At 44.0% G+C, this 15,219-nt stretch overlaps 2 protein-coding genes across 2 annotated transcripts; one reads left to right on the top strand and one right to left on the bottom strand.

The window, feature by feature from the left end:
• Window positions 1-335: 335 nt before the first annotated feature.
• Window positions 336-6,730, bottom strand: pdia6 (protein disulfide isomerase family A, member 6). The gene is made up of 13 exons (XM_036542316.1): window positions 6,645-6,730; window positions 5,518-5,662; window positions 4,857-4,914; window positions 4,484-4,610; window positions 4,038-4,144; window positions 3,404-3,540; window positions 3,019-3,133; window positions 2,554-2,694; window positions 2,299-2,383; window positions 1,869-1,941; window positions 1,594-1,752; window positions 1,377-1,473; window positions 336-936 (listed from the first exon to the last, which is right to left on the bottom strand). The coding sequence occupies exons 1-13, from the start codon at window positions 6,658-6,660 to the stop codon at window positions 868-870; spliced, it is 1,329 nt and encodes a 442-aa protein (XP_036398209.1). The 5' UTR covers window positions 6,661-6,730; the 3' UTR covers window positions 336-867.
• Window positions 6,731-11,105: 4,375 nt separating this feature from the next.
• kcnf1b (potassium voltage-gated channel, subfamily F, member 1b) lies at window positions 11,106-12,781 on the top strand. The gene has a single exon (XM_036542910.1). The coding sequence runs from the start codon at window positions 11,201-11,203 to the stop codon at window positions 12,647-12,649; it is 1,449 nt and encodes a 482-aa protein (XP_036398803.1). The 5' UTR covers window positions 11,106-11,200; the 3' UTR covers window positions 12,650-12,781.
• Window positions 12,782-15,219: the final 2,438 nt, after the last annotated feature.

Raw genomic sequence — 15,219 nt, 5'->3', positions numbered from 1 at the left:
CTATATTAACACATGTATACTTTGCGAGGGATTATCAGTTATAACAGCTTCAACCAGTTTCACTTGCAGTAGCTATTGTGGCTCCTTGGCTGTTTGAGCCAAGATGGCAGCTTGAAGCCCCTTGACCCATAACAATGACTTGAATTTTGGTTTAGATATATCGAATAAATTTGCACAAGGTGTTTCAACAATTCTCTCGTGAACCTCTCGTGTAGCACTGATAATAAAAACCCAACGTCAAACTTTTTTCCAAAACCATATTTTTTCCACAATCAAAATCAACAGCTGAGTATGAAAAAATAATATACAAGACAAATACCAATTTATTACCCCCTCTCAGCAAAAAGCACACACAACATTGGCTTTTCCTCCTCGGGCCAAATTACAGCAGGAAACAGGTGAACAGAAATCGATTGATACCATGGATCAGTCTGAAATCACATTTTCTGAACTGAGTCTCTGTGCGTGGGGGCAGGGGTTGATGGATGAGGATTGGGGGGAGGCACGTCTGAATCAGGTCGTGTCCAAAAGCGCTCAGCTGCTGACCCGGTTGCACAGCAAGACCCCACGAGGTCAAGTCCATGAGTTGACATGTGACCACAATTTGACCGCTCAGCCAGGACACACGGCTGAGCCAGGAGGCGCTTGAAGCCCCGCCCTGGCACATCAGGCACGCCTCCCGCTTCCCAGACTAACAGAGAGACAAACAAAAGCTGTGCGAGTGCATTTCTTTTCTTCTGAAGTCAGGTTTTTTTTTTTTTTAAAAAAACAAAAATCAAAAACAACGAAACTTGAGCGTCCTGGTTTCTCCTCATCCACGGGAGAGCAGAAACAGGCTGGGATTCACCAGACCAGGCGCCACTGGACTCACAACTCGTCCTTCCCCAAGTCGTCCAGCTCCACATCACTCAGATCAATGTCATCCTCCACTGGCAGCTGAGATGGAGAGAGATACCAAACAACAAGAAGGAGATGGAACATGAGAAAGACTGAGGAGTTAGAGCCTGGGGGGATTTCCTGGGATCATTCTGCACCACAGTGAGATAACTGACGTACACTAGGGCGCTCCATAACATACACTTTCTGTTACAGGTGGAATAAGGTTTCAAATAGCTTGTAATCAGAAAGCACAGACAAAAAGAATGAAGCAAAAAAGCTGTAGTGGCTCAGATACCATTTCAACAGGAATGCAGGACTCGTACACAAAACAGAACACAAGTCCTTGGATTTAGCTGCAATGTGTTTGTGCCCTTTAGTCTTAAGGACATTACTCAGGTTTGAACTGTAACATTAGCAACATTATTAACTCCAAGAAACTCTGCACAACAGACACTAACTGGCTGCCTTCAAGCCCCCCAACAGGAGGCATCACCCACCTCTCCATCTTTGCCATCCCAGGGCTCAACGGCATGGATTTTGGGCAGCACCCCTCCTCCGACTGATGCTGTGGAGCCCCGTCCCATCGAGAGGTCCCTGGAAAAGGGCGGGAGGGTGCACAAAATCCTCGTCACTCACCTCACAAAACTCCAACTCGCCTCAAGGCAGTCTGGTAGACAACAACACAGGTGAGAGGTCCAGAGTCAAGCGTCTTACCTGAGGAACTCGTGAATGCCTGTTTCACTGAATGAGCCCTTAAGCAGGGCAAACTTCATCTTGCGAGCGTTGATAGCAGCCATGGCAGGGTAGCCGAAGCCCCCGATGCCCAGAGATGACTCCAGTTCCATCTGAGCCCCAGCCTCTGTCCACAGCCAACTGCACACACAGAAACACACACACTGAGTAACCTGAAACACAGTCAACTGCACAAAGACCCAGAGACACTGAGTAACCTGAAGCACAGCCTCCCACACTACTCCACTGATACTGACCCCCACATCTTCTTCTTATACTTCTCAGCCATTTTCATCACCACCTCCAAGTAGGCATTCCTGCCTGCAGCACCTGTCAACAGGAACCACAAGAGTGAGCACACACTTCCTTCAAAAACGACACAAGTCCTCCTCTAGCATTACAGGACAAGGTCTTATTATGAGAGAGAAATTCAAATGCAGAGTCAAATATTGATGTCACACCAAATGTTACAAGCCTTTTTTTCTGAGATTAATATGGACACATTTTGTAAACCCGATTTAAGTAAATACCTAGGGTATAGGCAGTGCGTGTGTGTGTGTGTGTGTGTGTGTGTGTCTGTCTGTCTTTGGGAGCAGCACTGTCTGAGTGGTGGCAGAATGCTTCCCAGCCCAGGGTAGGCACTAATTAAGACTGCCTGGTGAAGAGTGCCAAGTGGCTCAGTCCTACCTGTGTCCAGGATGTGAGGGAGCACAGAGATGACGCACAGCTGGTAGTCTTCACAGGTCTTCTTCAGGATGTCATTGTTGAGTATCTAGAAGAAATATACACAGGGCAGGGTCAGCATCACAGAGGATGGGTCTCAATTTGATTCCCACTTACACCCCAAAGCCACAGAGGAACTGCACCGCACATGCACTGTAAGGTCAGAGGTGAACTGTACCACACTTGCACCCTATCCCAAAGATTCACAGGGGACCTCACCTCCAGCAGCTCTGGTGGGGGGGCATTTGCAGAGAAGAGGTCGAGGGCCCGGGCCACGATGTCCGAGCGGGTCCGTCCTCCATCATAGTCCTCTGGCTCCTCACCCTTATGGAAGATCTTAATGGTTGGGAATCCACGGATCTGGAAGGAGGAAGGGTATTCAGAGCCACAATTCGGACACAGTCCTTCAACTGGTCAACAGGATCACCCCATCAGCAGTCAACTGTAGAAGCTTCTGTTAAGCTCAGCACCGAATCCCTGTAAGGCAGCTGTTATCAGGTATGAGTTTGCTGCCATGGGGGAATGCACTGACGCATTGGACTGAATAACAGACTAATTGCTTCTCTCAGCCCCAACACACATTGCAATGCTCCTCTGGATCCCTCCCTGATTCCCGGGTGTTTGGTTTATCTTAACATCTGCGCGTTCAGGCTGAGGCTGTGTTGATGTGTGCACGGTGCTCACCCCGTAGCGACTGGCCAGGCCCTGGTGCACAGTGGCATCCACAGCTCCCAGGCGGACTTTGCCTTTGGTCTGCTCCTTGACCTCAGTGGCAGCAGCTGCCCACTCGGGTTCCAAGCTGTGGACAGAGCCATGAACTTTCAATAAGGAAATTATTTCATTTCAAATTAGTCAATTACTCAGCAGATGCCTGTATCCAGAGTGGATTACACAGCATCTATTCATAGCTGGATTGCTACAGATTTTTACTGAAGCAGTTCAGGATGAGTATCTATCTTAAGGGTAACAGAGCAGTGTCCCACAAGGGAGAAACGTATGCCAAACCTGGGGTGGAGGGTGGGGGTACTGTACTGTTACGACTGAATACATAGCTCTGCGGCAAACTCACTTCTTGCAGTGGCCACACCAGGGGGCAAAGAACTCCACCATCCACACATCCTCGCCGTTCAGCACCATCTGGTCAAAGTTGTCATCCGTCAGCTCCACCACGTCTTTCTTGCTTCCTCCACTGCTGCTGCCTCCACTCTGAAAACATATGAAGAGTCAATGGTCACACACAAATACATACTCCACACTGCTCAACACTGAAAAACCTCTCAAGCAGCACTGCTATATAGCAGATGCATGACAAAAATGGAATATGCACTTCCAGGTAGGGTTCTTGTGGTGTGATGCTCCAAAAACACTAAAAACAGGACCAGGTCTGGGTGCATTTTCACATCATGACCGCAACAGAACCAGGTAAGACTGTGCATTTACAAACAATGACTGACTTGCATATCCATGACACATACAGAAAAAACACAGACTTGCAGGGCAACTGATGGCTTATTCACAAACAAAAGGTAATGCAAAAAGATGAGAAACATTGAAAAAAAACAGCAAAAAAATCTGCTTCAATACTATGGTGAAGCTCATCTATTTGTAACTGCAGTTCTACATCGGTCAACCTTAGGTGCACACGCTTGGTTACGAGAGGATCACATGAATGCGGAGGTGATATGCAAAGTATGGAGCTCTACCTGTCTGCTTTGGTCTGACCCTCCAGTCCTTCCACTCAACCTCTCCTTGACCAGGGAGCGCAGGGCATTCATGGCCCCATCAACAATGGCCTGACTGGTGCGGCCACCTGAGGGAGAGAGGGAAGTGTCATCAATAGGGGACGGACAAAGGGGGACTCAGGACAACACAGAAAGGAAGGGTGTCATCAACACAGGAAAGACAGAGAGGTGTGTCAAACACAGAATCAGGTGTACAATGGGTCCATCAGCTCAGGTTAGGGTAAGAAGGTGTGTCAAGCAGAAAACAAAAACAAATGCATAGACAGGGGCAATCCAATCCACTCTACTCATCCAGCCACTGCTGAAGTGAAACTTCTGCATTCTATAACTGTTTGATGCGCCTTTTTTAGGAAGTCCCAAAACGCACGTTCGCATGACACCAGCGTGCACCTTCACGTCTACGCTACCTTGGTAATCCTCAGGCTTATTCTTGTTGGCTCCGAAGACCTTGATTGTGGGGAAGCCGCGGATGCCGTACTGACCGCCCAGTGTCTTGTGCTGGTCTGCGTCCACTGCACCAACCTTCACGATGCCCTGAGAGATGAGTGACGTGTCAATGTCATACACACCCATCTGAGCAAACTAAAGAGAATCACTGTGCCAACAGTCACTGGCATTTCATATTCAACATATTTCATTTAAGCCCAACAAACACCCGACATTCTCTGTACAAATGCTGTGAAACTGATTCAAATATATAACATTGCCACAATGCTGCATAAGTATTAAAATAATGTGGAGGAGTTTTCTGAAAGTGGGTGTTATCTGTGCTGAGTTTACCTTTAAGGCTGTGGCAGCTTTCTTCCAATCAGGAGTCAGCCTCTGGCAATGACCACACCTGCAGGAACAAATTCATTCCATTCAAATGAAGCCTTATGACACCACGACAGCAAATCATAAAAAAGATTACCAAAGGCCACAGAGAGTACCACTGCATACCAATTCAGCAAAGAACAGCTCTTAGTTAAGCAGACAAGCACTGTACTTGTCTTGGCAAATTTACTACATTAAAATGGGAGCAACAGCCAGTTGTGGACTGCTGCAGACTCACTGTAATTCAAGAAATTCTCCACTGACTTCTGTAAATATTCTTTACAAGAACCTCTGGTCAAGACAAAGGGATATGTATAAAGTCTCAACCACTGCGCAGCACAGTCTGCTGCTCCTGCAATGCCCTGGCAGGCTTTGACACCACTTCCCAATTCATTCTATCCAGCTGACAACCCAGCGTCCTTCAGTCATTCACCTCACTGGCAACTGAACATTTTTCTCTAAATCAGATTATGCTGAAAGTTACAATTTAGGAGAAATGGGAGAATATTTTGGCAAGACAGTTAAAACACACTATACTGGAGTTAGGGTTAAAATAAACAGTGTGCAGGCAGAGTGGCACTCAGAGGGAAGTCCTGTTAAATCACACCTGTCCCATGCTGAGACTTACCAAGGGGCATAGAACTCCACCAGCCATAGGCTGTCGCTCTGAAGAACCTCTCGGTTGAAGTTGGATGGGTTGAGCTCCACCACGTCGTCGCTGCTGGAGTAGAATCCCTGCACCGTGAGGACCAGCGTGCAAGCTAGCGTACCCGCTGGAGACAGAGAGAGGAGGAAAAGGAATGGGAAACTTGGAGCAACTTGGAGCAACCTGAAGCAAAAAGAGTGGTCTGTACTACCCCAAAAACCCTGTGATTCTATTTTCAGCTATGAGAGTGCACTCAAGCGCACATCCGTTTCTAAGCGTTATTCAAATTCAGATGAATTCAGAATTCAAAGTCGTGTTCTGCAGAGGAATAATGACAGCGCTAGTTACTTGGATCCTTAAGGCAAGACACAACATCTGAGATGTTATCTAGCAAGCTACTATCAGACCCATAACTAGGTAACAGTTAGTAAGCGATACTTTGCAGTCTATATAGCCCCATTTCCTTCCAATCTGAATGCGAGAAAGTAGCTAACACAAGGAAGTAGTTAGTCAGTTAGATACCCAGAGCAACCTGTTAATGAAAATACTTAGCTCCATTTGGTCTACCATTTGGTAAATAGAACCTACCCAGGGATAACTGGTTACCCACTTATTGCCTAGCCTGGTGAATGATATAGTTTAAGTTAACCAGTTAGCTAGCAGTTACTTTCTTTTCTAGAAGAATCCTGTCTGATTACCTTGCAATCCTTCTTGTTGAACTTTTTTCTATTTGGTAACATGGCTAGGCAGCTAACTTACCTAACGAGCAAGCTACCCAACTAGCACTAGCTGTGGATCCAGCAACACAGTTAGGACCAGCGTCATGGTTACCTGGCCATGGTTACCTGGCTGATACGGCTAGCTCATTCACTTGACAAATTATGTATAGTCCGTTCTTTTAAAAATGAATAACTCGCTAGTCTGGGATTTTAATATGTGCGTTAGCTAAAACTGGAAGGCCACAAAGGCTAGCTGGGGAGTCAGCTAACCATGGGCAAAGCTACTGTAGCAAGATGTCTTGCCTGCTGTACTTTTTTTTTTTTTTTTTTAGCAAACAACTATTCTGCATAAACATACGTGAGAAATTGAAAGGATTTTAGATGTCTTACCCAATAAACACTTCATGCTTGATATTGATCTGCGACACCTTTTCGGCCCGAACCGCACTGAACACCAGACCCACGGCACATGCAGCGAACACAATCACGAAAAACTGTCGAACCTTGCCGTGGCTTGCGCTGATTGGCCGTTGGACGGCAATGCAGCGGCGCGCCCAATAGTAGCCCGACGTGTAGCTCCATGCCGGCTGAGTGGCGTGGAAGACTGACAGTGGAAGAAGGGAGAGCGGTGAGGGAGGGAGAAAAGAGGAGAGAGGAGAGGCGAGGAGAAGCAATCGTGGAAGATGCGCATAGGTTGCTGTATTAAAACCATTTGTGGAGTTACAATGTATAGAGTGAGTTTACGGATTATATCACAATCATCAGTGAAGAGGTGTTAGATTGTTTTAAGGCCACCATTCACAATTTCACAATATGAAATTAATGCATTTGTAAGACCAGTTGGCCAACTAACGACAACGTACAAATGTTTATCTTGTACTGTGAAACTTTAGCACTTTTCCCCAAAACAACAGTTCCATCACAGCTGCCAGACACCATAGACAAAACCTAGCAAAATCCTCTGCAAATATCTGGATCCTACACCACAAATCGTGTTGCAATATGATAATGTGTTTGTCTTTACATTATTTTGCAAGAGAGCTCCTGAGGGGTATTCTGCTGTTTCTGTGCATTTTATTGATTCAGTGATTAAACATGTGCTTTATTAGCATGACAAGTTATCTGTTGCCCAAGTATTCAAAGCATGTAAGCACTGTGACACTGCCATCACCCACCATTAACTACACATTTGAAATTGGATCAAGGGTATTTTAGCAAGTGGCAGCTAAAAGGTATACAGTATTTTTGTGTCTCGGATGCAATTTTACAATGTTAGCTATATAAAATATGCTCAAAATGGTGGCTTGGAGTGATGAACATTTCTCTAGGTTTGTTCAGTAGAACAAATAAGTATAGACTGCTACATTTTCTGAAATGACTAATTTGTAATTAATATTGACTTTAAATGCAAATGTCACTTATTTCTTTGCAAACACAGTTTTGGCAGGTTCCACAATCATGAAAAGTAACTTGTAAAAAAATGTGTCTATACAGAAAAAGTAACATTAATATTTGTTTGGTGGACAAAGAGATGGACAAATGTTGGTTGACATGAAGACTGAGTTTGGTCCAGAGTAATTGAGGATATTATCTGGCACCATCTAGTGGCTAATAAGTGTTGAACACAAAGATGAAGAAATGTGTCCTTCATTGTGTTATTAATGTCATGGAACGTCAAAGTACAAGGAGAGCAAATATTTTGGGCAACAAAGTCTTTCTCAGTGGTGTCTCTGATTGAATAGCAAGTCAACACATTCCTGCATGGTTTAAAAAGAAAACCACGTATAAATACACTGATACAATTCAGGAAATGAAAAATGAAGGTTGAATGCTACTGATGGGAAAGTTTAAAAATTCCAGGAAACAGCCCCAATTATAATTAGTAATAATTCTAAATGAGTTTAGTTGAACAACATGGCAGACAGAAAGAACAGAATATTTTAAAAGAATGGTGCATGTCAGCAGGTAGTATGCATGCAGGCAGAGCCTATCACTGTCTTCCTTCTACTTCCTTGCCTATTGTGCAGCTGTGCATACCTCATCCATATCATTTCTGTCACCCTTGTTCTTAGACAACAACCCTCAACATGTGGCATGGTTTCATGGTCTCATCTCCATTATAACAGTTCTCCTGTCTGATAACAGCTTGCCCCCTACAGCTCAGCTCTTTGAGTTACACGTTTAAGAAAGCTTGTATTATTTAAACATGGAAGTGTATTTTTAAAGTGCGATCATACTTAATCATGAACCAGAGAGAGGGGAGGAGGCAGCTAGAGTGTAAGAGAGAGCAGGACGAGATGAAGGAAAAGACAGAGAGGAAAAAAATGAAAGGAAGAGGAGGGGGAAATACAAGACACAGTACAGGAGTGAAGTGATAAGGACATAGGGAAAAGGAAAAAAAACAGTAAGCACTAGATATAGTCATTTTATGACTTAGCAGATATTAGATACAGATACATAGATACAGATATTATGTTGTTATTATATCCATTCTGTGACTTTACTGTTACCCCAGTGCGCTCAGTTTAGTAAATCTGTGTGAGAATATGAAAGGCAAATAACCTGCTCTTAAAACATCATCAGGGCCACACTCCATCTCGGTCTGTAAACACTACACAGCCACTCTGTGTTCACACCACCCTTGTGCTGAGTCAGGGCACCTAGCCGATTTGTGTTTTCAGTGTTGGTTTCCTGAATACAAAGCTACCTAGCAGTATCAGATTCCCTGTATCAGAAAACTTTTAAATACATGTTTTAAATTAATATGTGTTGTACATGTTTGTCATCTATGCTGTAGAGAGGACTGTTCACAAAGGAATTTTAGGGTTCTCTAAAATTGCATGTGATAGAAAGACCATTTCGGATCTGTCAGGTCATTTCTCTTTTCTTAATAGCTGAACTTTTCCCACATTTAAGCTGAGTTTTTTTTTCTCCAACAGTAGCATATTCATCTGCCTGTGATAAAGGAATAGAGTTGCAAAGATCTGTTGTTGCGGTATTTGTACTTGCTTTGATAAGTGACATTTTCTGGAAAAAAATTGCACTGGATTATATTACATTACAATCATTCATTTAGAGGATGCTCTTAGAGTAATTTCAGCACAAAAGAACAGAAGTAAGTGTTCGGGGTGGGGGCTGAGGTGGAACTGAAGTACAGTCTGAAGAGGTGGGTCTTCAGTCTGTGTTGGAAGATGGCCAGTGATTCCACTGTACTGTTTCCTATGGGAAGTTCATTCCACCACTGAGGGACCAGTACAGACGGACATTGTGTCTGAGAGGAGCGATGCCTTCTGGATGGGACAGTCAGTTGCCCCAAGGTTGCAGAACGTTGTGGTCTGGGCAGGACATATGGTTTGAAGACTGATTGTAGATATGAGGGGGCTGTCCCATTCACTCTCCTGTATGCCAGCACCAAGGTCTGAACTTGATCCGAGTGATAACAGGAAGCCAGTGAAGTGAGATGAGGAGGGATGTGACTTGACTACGTTCAGGGATATTTGTTACCTGTGTGTCTGATGCTGTAATTTCAAAGTAATGTCGATAGAGGGAGTCATGTCACCATTAAAACTAGAAAAATGGTACTTCTCTTACATTATATTACATAATTTATCTGCTCACACAATCCTTTTCAAAACGACTTATCAAGCTTACAGTAAAACAATATACATTATCCATTAATACAGCTGGAAACATGTGGAAGAATTCATTTTTACTGCCTTAATTAATGCTTCAACTACGACGTACCAGCTGAAATTCAAACCTCAAGCACTCATCTATACCCACCTATTTATTCATATATCTTATAACTGGGGTCATATGTAATGTCTAGAGAAAAAGAAAATCACACGAACTTCCAACAATTTGTACATGTTCAGGGTAGCACAAAGTTGTTGAATGGACGGAAAATACTGGTCCCAAACACAGTTTTATTACATGTTATTGTTTTATTGCACAAAAAGAGAAACACTTCAGCTTACACGGTCTTCGGACCTGTCAAAGGTTATACAGATCGAAGCATTGTTATTCATTTTCAAAAAATCACTTTAGAATTAGTGCGAGTTCAGCCGCTTTCACTCTGTCATATTTCATAGTGATCAATGACACCGAACATAGATTTATTAAATTGAATTTGCACATGGCTTTGTATAGACATGCGCGTGTTGCCTATGCGTGTCCCCTCATGGAAATATGCGCGCTCGTGTGTATGGGGGAGGAGGTTGCAATTTGTTTTGATTGCTCTTCAAACTGTGGATGCCAGTACAGCCATTTTACATGCTGACGAAGCTGTGGTTTAAAAAATGATTTACTGTATCTCGCAGTTCACAGCTCATGCGACTCCCCTTCCCGTATCTCCCTTTTTTTTGCTCACCTTTTATCATTGTTACTGAACTGTTTACTGATGGTTGCAGGGATTTATGAATGTTGTGACGCGCGCTTTGCATGACTGGATAAATACTGTGACGGGTCGAACAGCGCCGTCTAAAACTTTACGCATCGGGCTGGCAGCTGAGCGCTGTAAGATTTCTTCTGCAGAAACATCCTGAGAGCGCAGGAGAGAAGAGCGTGAGCCACGGCGAAGAGCGACCTGTTACTGAGCTGCGCCGGTCTCCATGGGAAGGCGAGGAGCGGCGTGCCAAGTGCGCGCCCGTAACGCACCCGAAAACAGAGACTCCGCTGTTTCAATTAATTTGAATTGATTTACAAATTACACGGAATACTGTTTTGTTGTGAATTGGACACCAACCACCCCTCTTCTTATGTTTTTGTCGCTGTAGGTTGGGGCAGTGTTTTTTTATGCTGCCTCGCAAAGTTTTTTTTCTGTTTCTTTAAAAACCGCAGGGAAAAACAACACACATTAAACAAGACTCCGTACAAGACAAGGCTCGATTTATATTTACGAATATTATTAATGTTCTGACGGCCTGTCTGATTACACAGAGACAAAGATGTGGGGATTACCAAAGACTAGGTATGCGAACTGTAACGCCTCAGACTCCAGCGAAGAGACAGAGATTTTTGTGAACATAGGCGGAATGAGGCACGTTCTGCACGGTAATGTGCTAAACCGCTATCCGGAGACCCGGCTCGCAGAGCTGGTGAACTGCGCCTCGCAGAACTTTGATGTTATTTCCTCCCTTTGCGACGATTACGACCCCGGGAAAGGCGAATTTTACTTCGACAGGGACCCAGACGCGTTTAAATGTATAATTGAAGTGTATTACTTTGGTGAGATACACATGAAGCGGGGTATCTGTCCCATTTGCTTCATCAAGGAGATGGAATTCTGGAAAATTGACACAAGTTTCTTGGACGAGTGTTGTAAGAGTAACCTGAATGAAAAGGAGGAAGAGTTGGCAGAAATAGCAGACAAAGTAAAGCTTATTCTTGACGATATGGAAGGGGACCCCGCTGCCGACCGCTGGGAGCGGTGCCAAAAGTTCCTGTGGAAGTTGATGGAGAAGCCAGAATCGTCCCTGCCAGCCCGCGCTATCGCCATCGTGTCCTTCCTCTTCATCCTCATCTCGTCCGTAGTGATGTGCGTGGGAACCATTCCGGACCTGCAAGTCGAGGATGCCGAAGGGAACCCGGTGGAGCACCCGACACTGGATGCCATTGAAACCGCTTGCATCGGCTGGTTCACCGTGGAGTACTTGTTGCGCCTGATCTCCTCCCCAAACAAAGTGCACTTCGCCTTGTCCTTCATGAACATCATTGACTTTTTGGCTATCATGCCTTTCTACGTGGTGCTAGTCCTAACGTACCTGGGAACGGCTGTGATGGAGCTGGCCAACGTGCAGCAAGCAGTACAGGCGCTGCGCATAATGCGCATTGCCCGCATCTTCAAGCTGGCGCGGCACTCCTCCGGGCTGCAAACTCTCACCTATGCGCTAAAGAGGAGCTTCAAGGAGCTGGGTCTGCTACTTATGTACATGGGCGTAGGTATCTTCGTGTTTTCGGCACTGGGCTACACTATGGAGCAGAGCCATCCTGAAACCTTGTTTAAGAGCATCCCACAGTCCTTCTGGTGGGCTATCATCACTATGACAACAGTTGGGTATGGCGACATATACCCCAAAACCACTCTAGGCCGATGTAATGCTGCTATAAGCTTCCTTTGCGGAGTCATTGCCATTGCACTGCCGATCCACCCCATCATCAACAACTTTGTCATCTACTACAACAAGCAAAAAGTGCTCGAGACCGCTGCCAAGCACGAGCTGGAGCTGATGGAGCTGCAGTCAAACGAGGGTGCTGCACGGAAGGCGTCTCGAAAGTCGCGAAAGTCCAGCGGCAGTGGGGGCGTATGGGACAACACCATGCGCACCTCGCGCAGTGACACTTACATCCCACTGCTAGCAGACTTACACAGAACGCGGCAGCAGAGTTGTAAATAAGGACAATCACAATAGACGTTTAACATTGCTACTGCTAATTGGTGTGCCATCAAAGACATTCAAGCTGCTTTCTCTGTCCATGCTGCGCCAAAATTGCATTCAGGCATCGCTTGCTGTGCCATTAAATTTCATTAGCTGTCCATTCGAGCACAGGTCGAGAAAGTGACCATGCAGAGGTGAAACTTTTATTCCCTGCTGATTGCAGGTCTGAGGTCTATTATCTGACAACTGTGTGACAACTGTTTCCTGTTGAGGTGTTTACTTGATGATTATTCAATAAACTGCTTGCATGAGAAACTGCAGTGCGCGTAAAGACTGTGCATGGAGTGAGGGAAAACACGTCAGAGTTATATAAAAGTATAAATCCAATTTCTTTATTCAGACTAATAACTCATAGGCTCAGGTTCAGTATAATGGTTACATAGGCTATTTTTAAAGGCATTCACAACTGCCAGCTATGGTGCAATTTTCAGTAGCACCTTAATGTATCACCGTCGTGACTTTTCTGTGACCACCTGCTGAAAAATACTATGAATATATCTGCATAACTCATTAGTTTGGTTATTTCAGCCTGGATGTGAGTAACGTTTACGCTAAATTGTAATCGCAAGGACGCATTACGCCAGCAAAAAGGGCTGATGCGGCTATTTTACTCAGCCTCCAAAATGTCATGCACTGAAGCGCAAACAATAATTCGTGTCTTTGGTAACAACTGACTTAAAACAAGAACTGTAAATAGAGAAATTTAAACATAATGCATTTAATACATGACGTTGGTGCATACTGTGATATTAACATTACATTCTGAAAACACAAAAAGGCAGAAACAAGAAAACGGCACATAACTGCACTTTCCATGCATTAAATAAGGACAAACGACTGTCGTTACTCCATCTAAATCCAGATCCCAATAATGTGTTTACTGATTTCTCTATTTTTTCCATGTATTTAGTATGGTGGCCTTTTAGTGTGTAAAAGGTATATTGGGAAAGATCCTTACATCAATTAAAATACAATTTCAAAAGATTTTTCAGATGAAAGCAATTTTACATCCAATTATGAATTTAACGATTGAAAGGTCTCGAGTTTGTACGCGTTTGTCGGACTGTGACGTAGAGCTGTCCAGTCAGCACCCCTACCAGTCTCGCTTGGGGAGATTACCGGTGTACTGCAGCTAGTCGGAGGGTTTTGTAAGAAAGCTTTTTGAGTCCTTTCAACTTGCACAGTTCATACACAAATCATTATCATATTAGTCTGAATCTTGAAAATGATATTTTACAGGACATCTGTTCTACATTCGTTCATATCTAATGTCGACAAGTAGACAGTTTATTAAAAACGATCTCTCCAGATATTATCAGTGTAACGACTGATGAAATATAGTCACTGTCAGTTATGTAACGTTTCACTGTCACAAAATAAACACATATAGCAACTTTACATTAGTTGAAACGACTATTTACATGGCAAATCACGATGGCATATCCTTATTTTATTATCCCGCTGACAATGAAGTGCCTCATTCCCCATACTTTACGGTCACAGATATTACATATTCTGCTCTAAATGTCCTGTAAATTATAAGGACATGCAGTACATGCATGCCTTTTAGGTCACAAAATGCAGTACAATAAGCAGCCTACATAGTGGCCTTGAATAGCTGCAAACTGTGACTTGCATTCTGACTAAATCACCATTAATGTTCATGAAGTATTCCCCTTTGTAACTACCCAGGGAAGCACAGTTCCGAGTTGCTTTTCCTTCGCTCGCCAAATTGCAGCTAAATTATCTCTGAAGAATGTATTATTCCAGAGAAAACCTGCCCCGTATCCTCAATGATGTGTAGGTGAGCATGAAGTTTTCATCTGTGTGCTGCTAAGGGCAATTGTTATCCCTTCTTTTTGTCCGCGGTCACGTTAATATCCTGTTCCATCACGCCGTTCTTTGCCACCCCAATTGAAGAGGCACAAATAATGGATACATAAATGCAGTATGAATCGTAATTATACTGTACAGTGCCCAACAACACACTGTCAAGAAGTGATGCAGCAGTAATCTGTAAAATGTATTAAATATAATTAGGCTGCATATTTCCCTCATTTTTGTACAATGTCAAATAATACAGCAATTCATTGCCAAATAAATAACCTATATCTCAGTTTAGTAATCATTTTGGTCAAATTAGGCCAAATGGATGAAAGAGCCCACCTTTCAGATCTCCGCTGAGGCCTCGCGTTATGACTAGGACAGAAGGCACTCTGCATCTCTGTCATTCCATTTATGACCAGATTGCATTTTTATTGTATAACCATGTACGTTGCCAATAACCAGAACAATCCAACTGTTTGGAAAAACCGAAGCAGGGCGTGTGTTAAAGAAAGTTGATGCAGTGACGCTCAGGAGCTGTAGGCCACGTCCTGAATGGATTATAACTCCGTATTATTGTAGCAGTGGCTGTAACCACTTCTGCGACGGTCTTTGATTGCGGGTTCATGTCTGTGATATTTTGGGCTGCTAACTAAAAGAGCAATGCTGGCCCCATATATCCGACCTTGAAGCTCGGCAGACTC

This window comes from Megalops cyprinoides, chromosome 12 (genome assembly GCF_013368585.1).
Source record: "Megalops cyprinoides isolate fMegCyp1 chromosome 12, fMegCyp1.pri, whole genome shotgun sequence".
NCBI lineage: Eukaryota > Metazoa > Chordata > Actinopteri > Elopiformes > Megalopidae > Megalops > Megalops cyprinoides.
Note: the sequence above shows the minus strand (reverse complement) of the source record. Positions and strands in the feature narration are given on the sequence as shown.

Bases quoted from the DNA above. Each gene is read 5' to 3' on its own strand.
- pdia6 (XM_036542316.1), bottom strand. The intron at 4,145-4,483 runs GTAGCGTAGACG...TCTCTCCCTCAG, and splicing joins TAAGCCTGAGGATTACCAAG to GTGGCCGCACCAGTCAGGCC. The intron at 3,541-4,037 runs GTAGAGCTCCAT...ATATGTTTTCAG, and splicing joins GGTCAGACCAAAGCAGACAG to AGTGGAGGCAGCAGCAGTGG.
- kcnf1b (XM_036542910.1), top strand. From the start codon at position 11,201: ATGTGGGGATTACCAAAGACTAGGTATGCGAACTGTAACGCCTCAGAC.